Source organism: Elephantulus edwardii, unplaced genomic scaffold, assembly GCF_000299155.1.
Source record: "Elephantulus edwardii isolate Elephantulus edwardi_28Jun2011 unplaced genomic scaffold, EleEdw1.0 scaffold00178, whole genome shotgun sequence".
NCBI classification, from domain to species: Eukaryota; Metazoa; Chordata; class Mammalia; order Macroscelidea; family Macroscelididae; genus Elephantulus; species Elephantulus edwardii.
In genome coordinates this window covers 4,280,914-4,292,021 of record NW_006399928.1, presented here as the reverse complement: position 1 = coordinate 4,292,021, position 11,108 = coordinate 4,280,914, and the positions used below count along the sequence as shown (strand labels likewise).

At 37.1% G+C, this 11,108-nt stretch overlaps 1 protein-coding gene across 2 annotated transcripts in view; it reads right to left on the bottom strand.

Moving 5' to 3' along the window:
- LOC102846712 (UDP-N-acetylglucosamine--peptide N-acetylglucosaminyltransferase 110 kDa subunit-like) overlaps nt 1-11,108 on the bottom strand; it is an 80,048-nt gene that overhangs the window by 38,066 nt on the left and 30,874 nt on the right. For both annotated transcript variants that reach the window (XM_006895983.1, XM_006895984.1), the window contains exons 6-15: nt 8,465-8,544; nt 7,716-7,911; nt 7,310-7,450; nt 5,450-5,550; nt 4,765-4,918; nt 4,577-4,678; nt 4,221-4,400; nt 3,307-3,465; nt 3,057-3,146; nt 611-736 (exon numbers count right to left, since the gene is read on the bottom strand). In XM_006895983.1, the coding sequence (XP_006896045.1) occupies nt 611-736; nt 3,057-3,146; nt 3,307-3,465; nt 4,221-4,400; nt 4,577-4,678; nt 4,765-4,918; nt 5,450-5,550; nt 7,310-7,450; nt 7,716-7,911; nt 8,465-8,544 (1,329 nt within the window). The remainder of the gene's footprint in view (nt 1-610; nt 737-3,056; nt 3,147-3,306; nt 3,466-4,220; nt 4,401-4,576; nt 4,679-4,764; nt 4,919-5,449; nt 5,551-7,309; nt 7,451-7,715; nt 7,912-8,464; nt 8,545-11,108) is intronic.

Sequence of the window (11,108 nt, the reverse complement as noted above, 5' to 3'; positions counted from 1 at the left end):
GCTATCGTTGTTTCTCCAAGTTCATAGTTTCCAGAGACATGTGGTTTAGGAAGTGGATGCCACTCTTGCTTCCCAACCTCTTTTACAACTGGGAGCTCCACCAAGCACTATCCACAAGGGGAAACCATTATGGTAATTGCTATCCCCATGGCACAAGGTTCAGCATCACAGCAAACCCAGGTTACCTCATACAGAACATTGACAAAGAGTGATGTGCAAAGTGGAAGAATGTTCCTCCAAATATAACAGCACTAGTCTAATTTAGCAGTGGCTAAGTGTTGTCGAGCTGAATATGACTCAGAGTAAGATTTGCACAAAAGACCTGAAATCTGTTCTATAATTGACATCATTTCTGTACATTTATAAGAGACTGCAGTGTTTAAAGAAGCATCTAGTTTAGGAAGTGGATGCAACTTCTGCTTCCCAACATGAATCAACCTGCAAGCTCATCTAAACACTATATATAATGGGTAACCATTATGGTATCTGACACGACTATGGAATAGTGTTCAGCATCATCAGCAAACAGGCAAATGATTGTTGTGTCTTTAAAAGAATGTTTTCCTAAAATTAATAATACAGATTGTGACTATATCACCAATTTCTGTACCTGGATAGGAGCTGGCCTCAGGGCAAAGAGTTCATTTCGAGCACCCTTGGTATAACCATTCATATTTACAAGAATATGTATTCCATCCTGGTGGATGCGATCAGCTGCTTTTCCATTGCATGGAATCTATGAAATAATAAATTATTATGTGTAATCTCAGGTTAATTACATATAGCATTAAAAACAACTCATATTCAAGATGCTAAAGAGATAAACACAAAATGTAGTACTAGAGGGTAGACGTATGGCTAAGTTCCATTAAAATATGTCCAAAGCATTACAAAAACTAAACACAAAGGCGAGTTTATGTCTAAATAAGAGAAAAAGGAACACAGGGGCACAGGACTGTGAACACCTCTCTGAAAGGGCCAGAGGCTATGAGAATAGCACATTCCTTCACTGCCCCAGACCAGAAAACAGATAAAGAGCCCATTGCCCAGCTCCACGGTGTCTCCAGAGTCATAGCAACAGCAAGGGGTTCACTTATTTATTGCTGATTCAAAGACTCACAGTTATGGTACCAACAATGGGGGCTAATTAGGGAAGGAAGTAGGAGAGTGGGTACCACCCAATACAAGTCCAGGTTTCAGCCCAAGTTCCAAGGCCCAATTCCCCAATTACTCGAGGCTCTGGTTTCAGTTCAGCAAGTCTACCTCAGAGTAGTTTACAACCAAATCATCCAGGAATGTTTGTCTCAGAGTAGTTACAAATCAGCTTCTCCTTCAAGCATTCGGCAAGAACAGTAAAAACTTTTAACTGTAGCCTTTCCTTTATCTCAGGGCTCCTTTGCTTACACCTTGCCAGTTTCTCCACTGCAATGCCACAATCTCTCCACAGCCAGAGTCTCACTCCAGTCTCCCTCAAGTCTCAGTGTTGGAAGCACTTTTTCTCTTATCCTACTCCTACAACTGTTGGTGATTTACAAGACCATGTGCCTGTAGTTAAGGTAGCTGGAGACCAGAGGGGACTAACTGTAATGGCTAAAAAAAGCTAATGCCACAGTTCACTTCTGGATTTAAAGAGAATTTAAAATCTAATTCAAAAAATGGACATTTGGAGGGAATTTCAATATTATATCTAAATATAATAAAATTTCAGTAGAAAACAGCGTGACTAAAGAACCAGAGTAAAGCAGGTGGCTTAGAGCATGGTAAAAAGATGATTTTTATTTGATATAGGTAGACATAAGAAATCCTGGTAGTGCAGTAGTTAAGCACTGGGTTGCTAACCCAAGGTTGGCAGTTTGAACCTACCAGCCACTGCAGAGAGTAAGATGTGGCACTCTCTTTCCCTAAAGATTGTTATTGTTATGTGCTGCTGAGTCACCTGCAACTCATAACGATCTTATATACACAGTTCTGAAGCTGGCCCTGTTCTGAGCCAGTCTCACCAACCCCACTGTTTCAATTACTATATCAATCCATCTTATCTGGAGTCTTCCTCTCCTGTGCTGTCTCTCCACCCTTCCAAAGCATGATGTCCTTCTCCAAGGATCAGTCTTTCCTGGCCACATGCCCAAAGTATGTGAGACTGCGCTTCAAAATCCTAGCCTCCAAGGAGAAACCTGGTTTCACTCTCCTCAAGACAGACTTATTTGCTTTCTTGACAATCCATAGGATATTTAAGTCTTCTCCAACACCACAATTTGAAGGCATCGATTCTTCTTCTGTCATCCTTAGTTACTGTCATTGAATGAAATCTGAACTATTCAGCATGGCCTTCTAACCTTCACAGCTTTATCACAATTTTTTTTAGCAATATTCACTCATCCTCATGTTTACCTATTTTGTTATGTACTGTTGTTTTCAACTCTTAGAGATCCTATTAGATAGTATGTGTCGTTATGCTTTAGCCATAGTGTCAAACCTATATAAAAAATGGTCCAACAGATTTCTAAACAGCTATATTGTATAAGATGTTAGTTCTTATTATTTATTAGATGACAGGAGTCACAACCTTTCTGCTAAGACTTCAATGACTCTTCTATTACTAAATATTGCATGTTATATCTATAAAGCAGTCACCGAAGTAGCCAAGAGTATCTAAAGAACGAACTCAAGTCTATATTTTCAGCAAATTAATGTCTCCACAGGTTCAATTCTCCTAAAACTAAAGCACAGAAATAATGACCAAAATGCTTCCAAAAATAGATGAATCCTAACAGTCATTTCCTTTAAATAACCTATTGCATTTTCTTCCAAGTCATTATACTGTTTTAATGTATTCAGTTAATATTTATTAAGTATCTGTCACAAGTGTTAGTTCAATCCCTGGAAAAGGTAAATATGAAAGCAAAAATACCCTTTTTTCCTTTCCCAACCTTAGCCAAAGTCATGTCAATTAAAATGCAGATGACCCAACAAAACAATTGCCCAAATCCAAACTATACACCAGCAGTTTTATGAGATAACTGCTCATAATAAAAGTTGGTAAGATAGTCACCTACCTGAGAAAGATCAATGAAATGATTGGCTTCTGCCATCACCTTCACTCGGAAGTTTGTGCCATCATCTGGACTCAGTGCATAGCAGAATACCTGAAAGGTTGTGCAAAGTTTATTTAATGGCCGTAGTCAAATTTTACCAAAAGAAATTAGACTTAACAAATGGTAGAAATAAAAACATTACCATGTTTGGGCTTTGTTTTTGCTTTTTACAAAAGCAAACAGTGATTTTACATAAACATTTTATTCTTACCTCAAATTTATCAGGATTGTGCATGCCTGGAATTGACTGCATAAGGTGAGAAGTTGGATGATTCCCAAAGTCAGAGCTCACATATCCTACACGCAGTCGACCATCACTGAGCTTCAAGTCTTTTGGATGTTCATATGGTGGTTTATGAAGGACATTGATCTACCAACGGGATCCAAGGTTTGTCAACAAAGGTGAGTCTATATAAATTTTCCTCTAGGAAATGTGACTAAATATACATCAAACCTATGCCTCACATCTTTTAGGAAGGTTTGTCCAGAACAGTATATATAAATATATGCTTCACAATTTGTCCCATTCCTGAAGTCCATGAAACATTCCAAGCAAAGATAAAACCTGAATAAATGAGGCAGTGTGGATAGAGCATGACAAACCCCTCCTTTTAGGAAATTCTGTAGGGAAATAATTTTTTTAATTTTATTTTATTAATTTTAATGAACATTCACAGAGATTTTGGATTTCCATTCATTCATTGTTGCACTCCTCTCCCTGCCCAGCCCTTCCCCCTCCCCAAGTCCGCTCCTCTCTTTGAAAAGCAAAAGAAAAATTCTTCCTTTGGTGAAATAATTTTTTAAAACGAAGATATACATACACCACAATCTGTTCTGCCAAGCAAATGCATACCTATCGTTAAGTAGTACTCAAATTTTCAAAGGATGTAAAAATACCACATATTTTCTTAAACATAATGGTTTTCCACTTAAAGAAAGCACCATCATAAACCAGTACATAAGTTCAGTATGCTACCTTAAGAACTAGAGTGAGTAGAATGGCTTCTGGAATGACTGATAGTTTCTCTACTAGATGGTGTTTCACTTTTCAATTCATGTGGACATAGATTTGATTTGTATTTCTTTTTTAAATCTGTGTTTTGTTTTACAATAAACTAAACATACCTTATCCAAGCAGAGGTTCCCATGCCTCTCGGCAATAGCCTTCCTGAAACCATGAGAAAGAGGATATAGCATACTATGATGAGGATGCACAGAAGGCAACCTATTCTTCTCTAGCTGGTCAGCCACAATGCTGACCAACTTCTTCATCCGTTCATCGTAGTCTGTCCAATCACAGACAATCTAGAACATGCAAAAAGAAGTTATTACCCAGAAAACCCTATTCCAGAATTTAATATTTTGCATTTCTTTGCCCAAAGTAATGTCAGACAACCCACAGTCTCTAAAAGACACTGTCTCTATAGTATAGCTTGGATTAATTTACGGCACATAACAAGAAGTGATTTCAGTGACTTTACCTGCAGGCAATGAGCTAAATTACAATAAGCATCAGGAAAATCGGGCTTCAGTTTCAGAGCAGTGCGGTAAGAAGCTATAGCTTCTGGAATATTCCCTGAATCCTGGAAATAAATAAAATGGGTTGATAAAATAATTTCCCAAAGTTAAATAGAGCACTAGCATATGCATTTTAATTATAGTAAAATACCTTATGAATAGAAGCCAGATTGCTATGGGCATCTGCAAATGCAGGATTAATCTGAATGGCACGAGTATAACACTGCAAGGCTCCCTGAACATCCTGCATCTCTTTTAGTGTATTTCCCATATTCGAGTAGGCATCAGCAAAGGTAGGACTGATTCTAAATGAAAGGAAAAAAGGTTTTATTTGTTCAGCATAAAACTTTTAGCCTCTAAGGTTAACTGTGCTATTAAGAACTACTTATGTCCATAAGACCATTACTGTAAAACAAGAAGGTTAACTAGTAAGATGTAGATAAAAATTCAAAGGGGGAAGGGGATGAAGAAAGAAGGGCTGAGAGTCGGGAGGGAGGGAAATCATAGGGTCGCAGAGTTTGGTGGGCAGAGGGCGGGCCTGAAGGAATTAAGAGAGAGCTAATAGGGACCTGAAAAGACGAGGTGACAGTGGGCCTAAATCAAGGATGATTAATTTTATAAAACACAGTATATGGGAATGATATGAAATAAAATGTGAATGAAGCAATGTGTGAAACACAATGTACATTAATAAAACACAATATATACAAATTTTGTATCAAACCAATAGAAAACAAAAAAAGTGACAAAATAAAAATCAAAACCATTTAAGTTCAAGGCAAACCCATCAAGCATTTTAAAATTTAAAGACAAAATAAGGCTATGAAGTCTCTTACCGAATTGCCTCCTTATAGTGCATCAGAGCTTCCTGCAGTTTTCCCTGCTGCTGCAGTACACTTGCTAAATTTGAATGGGCAGCAGCAAACTCTGGGAAGACCTAAAAATTTAAGAACAGAAGTGAAGAGAAAAATGATGACTTATCTATCTTATCAAAACTTAAAAACTTTTTTCACTTATGTTTATGCCCCAAACTACCTCTTCCAAGTTTACTCATTGATACAGTGAATAAAAAAATGGGCTCGAGAATATCAGAGATCATGAGGATGGCACAAGATAAGAGTGAAGTTCAGCTATGTTCTTCAAAGGGTCACTGTGACTTGTAGGCAATTTTAGGAACCTAACAGTAACTCGTCTTAAGGGCTAATAGCTATGAATTCTACCTATTCTTTAATTTTTTACCTCACTTTGTTCCAAAACATAATATAGCTCAAGACTACTACTGTGAAAACAGGAGGATAACTGAGGGGGGGAAAGGGGTAAGAATAGAAATGGAATGGGTAGACAAAGAACACTACAAGGACCAAAACGGGGGTGGATCAGCCTGGGAAGAATTGAGATAAAGACAATATGGCTATTACAATTCACAAATATGAACAAAACATATGTAACAGTTTAAAAACAAAAAGGGAGAAGGGGTGTGAAATAATCAGGACAGTAGAGATTCTGTGGGGAACTCAAAGGGGTGAAGAAATAAGAACAATAGGGGCTTGATGTGGAGATAAGAGACCAATAGTAATTGTATAAAAAACAATGTACAGAAATAATTGTATAAAACAAAATTTGCATGATACAGGTATATGATTGTATAAAAGTGAATGAAGGTATAAATATTTTTTTTACTTTTGAAAATTACTTGACTATTTTAATATATATACATACATACTGTATGGAACTCAGCAAGACTACTATTGGATGTTTAGCTAGAAATGTTTAGATAAGAAAATGTGTATCCACCAAAAGACTTAGTATCTTTATGCATAGGCAAAAATTTGAAACAACTCAATAGGCTTTCTCCATCAATAGAATTTATAAATAACTTGAAATAATTATTAAGTGAAATATAAAAAAATACATATATTAATATGCATAAATCTCAAAAATCTGACATAAAATATAGAACAATGTGAGAAAAAATTGAGTGGGGAGGGAAAAAAAGAGACTTTCTGGGATATTAGAAATATTCTATATCTTGATGAAGTTGTGTACTATACAAGTGTATTATTATTGTTGTTAATAAATAATAAAATTTAAAAACAAAACAAAAATGTGTAGACTTCTCTTGCTCTTGAGTTTATGCTTACAACACTTCAGCACCATTAAAATCTACCTTCTAAACTCCAACCATAACTACTAACTACCATAAAAAACAACTCTGGTGGCCTAGTGGCAAGCAGCTGTGTTGCAATCCAGCAGGCATGTGGTTCGAGGACACCACCTGTACTGTGGGAGAAAGATGGGTAATCTCCTCCTGTGTGATTAACTGCCTCTGAAAACCCACTTGAGGGTCAGCTGTGAGTCAGTTCCAACTCGACCGTACATAACAACAAAAATTATCGTTACTGCTAATATCTCTTTAACTATGGTCTGCTGTTTAAATTTTTGTGAATATCTTATATTCCCTTAGAAGGATAAATTACGAATACTAGGATTCTCTTTAATGTCACAAAGGACCTCACTCACATAGGTACTCAATTATTGACTCAATTAGTAATCTTGTGGTGTGTTGTGGTGTTGTTTTTTTTTTAAATCGCTCATCACTAATTATTGGGAGGAGAGCAGAGAGGACACTGAAAACTTGGCTGTGTTCTTTCTACTATCACATAGAAAAAAATATTCAACCACACCACTCAACATACTTCTAATGCTTTACGATACAAGCGAACTGCCTCTTCAATGTTTCCCTGTTCTCGTTTGATATTAGCTAAGTTATTCAGAGAGTCTGCATGGGTAGGACACAGGCGGAGGGCCGTATTATAACAATCTTCTGCTTCAGCAACCTAAAAAACAAAACAAACTATTCAAAAACTATTAAGGAGTCACAGAGGCATTACTACCATTTTTCCAACAATTCTAATAACTGTTACTCTAAAAACAAGAGCATTTTCTAACTATTTTAGAGTTCAAATATTCCATAAATTAGTAATTTTGCTATTCTTTCTCTCAACCAAGTTTCAATTTACCATCTAACTACTTAATAACATACACAAAAATATATTTTTAATCCTACCAGGTAAAAGAGAGAGAGTGAGTAAAAATCCTTACACTGCCTTTCTCTTTGAGAGCATTGGCTAGGTTGCAGTAAGCATCAGGGAAATGTGGTTGCAGTTCAATAGCTCGCCTGTAGGTGTCTATTGCCAAATCTATCAGGCCTTGCTCATAGTATACACAAGCCAGGTTGCCGTGCACCACTGCATGATTTGGACTCAAGCTTAGGGCACGAAGGTAAGCTGCCACAGCTCTGTAAACAAAAAACAAAACACACACAAATGCAACTAATTTTTAATGGATGCTTTGTTACAATTAATTCATGCTACACTATACCAAAGAGTTTCCATTGTCATTAACTATAATTCATGATGTACTAAATGTTAACCCCAAATTTTATCTTTATAAAATGTATTTCTACATGGAAAATCTTCCTCTTTCCACATAGGACAACATGGTTTCCTTTGGTAGCAACAACACTAAAGGTAAAAGATAAGATTTACTTAGCTTTCTGAATCAGATTAATTTCATTTACAATAAAGGAAATTTTAACTAAAACCTGAATAAAAAAAGATAATGGTTTTCAGGAAATCCAATAATGGAAAGTCAAGCAACAATATCTATAAATAAAAGGAAAGTCAGTAGTGTGTTACCTCAAGCTACTGAATACTGAAAAAGCACAGAAAGACATTCTAGGGGAAAAAATTTATCTCAATAGATTATGGTCATAATTTTACTCCAACATCTCAAATGCCAATGCAAAAAAAAAAAAACTCAGAAAAACATATCAAACAGAACATTCTCACCTGTCAAAAATACGAGCTTCTTTCAAGACATTTCCTAAATTGATATAAGCATCCAGAAAATTTGGGTCAAGGGTGACAGCCTAAAAATTACAGAACAGTTACTTAGAGAAAATAAGGCTTTTGTCAGGTCATAGCTTTTCATTTTAGGATCATTTTAGACCTCTAATTATACTCAGGAGCTCTGGTTACCTAGTAGAAAGGAGCTGCACAGTCAACATGAGGGCACATGGTCCAAGTCTATCAGCTGCTCCCAGGGAGAAAGCTGGGCAATCACCTCTTGTGCAATTAAACTGCCTGTGAAATCCCACTGGAGGGTCAGCGAGGAGTCAGATCCAACTCAATGGTACAGAACACCAAATACATTTTTATAATTTTTTAAAAGAAAGTGTAATTTTTAAAATATTATTTATACACTTATCATTCACAGGCTTAAGGTTATTAAAATAACTTCTCGTGTAAGAGCAAAAGTGTCTTAAAGGGGAAAAATAATAAAGAGTCTATTCCAAATCTTTTGAGATGACTAATAATAACTGTTATCAGCACTCATGGCAAGAGCAGTCAGGAAACTGAAAGAATAATTGCACTGGGAAATTCTTCCGTCTGGGACCTCTCCAGAGTACTGAGGAAACAACGATGTCAGTCTGGAGACTAAGGCCACGGTCTTCACAATTACTTGATATACATCAGAGAGCTGGACAATGACTAAGGATGACAGAAAAAGAACTGATGCCTTTTCTTTGAGTTATGATGCTGGAGAAGACTTCTGAATATACAATAGACGACCAAGAAAACAAATAGATATGTCTTTAGAGAGGGTGAAACCAAGTTTCTCCTTGGAGGCTAGAATTTTGAAGCTCCATCTCACATACTTTGGGCATGCGGCCAGGAGGGACAAGTTCTTGGAGAAGGACATCAAGCCTGGAAGGGTGGAGGGACAGCACAGAAGAAAGAGACCCTGGATAAGACGGATTAATAAAGTAATTGGGTCAACAGGAATACGTGTGTTAGAGTCAGTGAGACTGGCTCAGGACAGAACAGGCTTCAGAGCTATTGATTTGCAGGCAGCTTGATGGCACATCATAACAAGAATAATTGTAAAAGCTGCTGTTTGAACAAAGCCAAGAGTTTAAAATCAAGAATGGTACACATCAGGGTTATCTTTTCTCCAGACCTATTCAATCTGTACACTAAGCAAACATTCAAGAAGCTGGACTCTGCGAAGAACAGTGTGGCTTTAGGATTAGGATTGGAGAAAGACTCATCAACCTGCATTATGCAGATGACACAACTTTGCTTGCTCAAAGTAAGCAGGACTTGAAGTCCCTACTGGAGAAGATCAAAACTATAGCTTTCAATATGGATTACATCCCAACATCAAGAAAAAATATTCTGATACCTGCTACATCAAAAAAAAAAGAAAAAATATTCTCACCACTAGACCAATAGGCAGCATCATGAGAGGAAAAAAAAGCTGAAATTATCAATAATTTCATCTTATGTGGATCCACAATCAACACTCTTGGTACCAGCAGTTAGGAGATCAGGAGATGCACTTGCACTGTAAAGTCAGGGACCTCTCCAAATTACTGAGGCACATCATGTCAGTTTGAGGACTAAGGTGCATCTGATTCAGGCCATGGTATTTTCAATCACTTGCCATGCATCTGAAAGCTGGTCAAGGAATAAGGATGACAGAAGAATTGATGCCTTTGAGCTGTGGTTTTAAAGAGGAGTAAAAAATTTCCACAGACTGCCAAAAGAACAAACAGATATATCTTGGAGATAGTGTAGTCTGTGTTCCTTGGAGGCAAGGGATGACAAGGATTCGTCTCACATACTTCAGGTGCATTGCAGGAAAGGCACATCATGCTTGGAAAAATGGGAAAGTCAGCTAAAGAAAGGAAGAGCCTCAACTAGATGGATTGATATAGTTACTGCAGCTATATCCAAGTGTGGGACCAAGGGTGTCAGAAATGATGAGGATGGCACAGCATAGGACCAAGTTCAGATCTGTTTATAGGGTCACTATGAGTCATATTCAACTCGACGGCACCTAACATTACTTATGTGCAGCCAAGGTACAGAACTAGCTGCTTGCATAGTAAATACAAACTTAATGATGACACTGAAAAGGTAAAGAAAATTCAAAGGAATTTATTACTGTTGAATCAAAACCAACTCATAACTGACCCTGCAACAGGTTTTCAGAGGTTATATATCACCAAGGAGGAGAATGCTCATCTTTCTCTCAAGGAGCTAATGGCAAATTCAAACCACCAGATTGCCAGCAGCACAACTCCTTATGGGCAATGGCACCAGACATCAAAAAACTAAAGAACACTATTCTTTAGTTAACATTAACAAAACATACTAACCTTTTTCCTCCTAATGAGATGTTCAACCTAATCCCTCTATTCCAAATCACTTTGAAGCAACTCCCAGAATTGTCATTTGAAAATATTTCCATTTTTCACCTTAGCAACAAGAGTATTTGTCTACCATTATTGTAGAAAAGAAAAATAACTAGTAAAATGTGTATGAGGATCCAAGTTGGGGGGGAGTCAGAGAGGTGAGGATGGGCAGGGCGAAATCATAGGGTTGCACAATTTGGTGGGTGGAGAAAGGGGTAGGTGGGTAAAGGAAA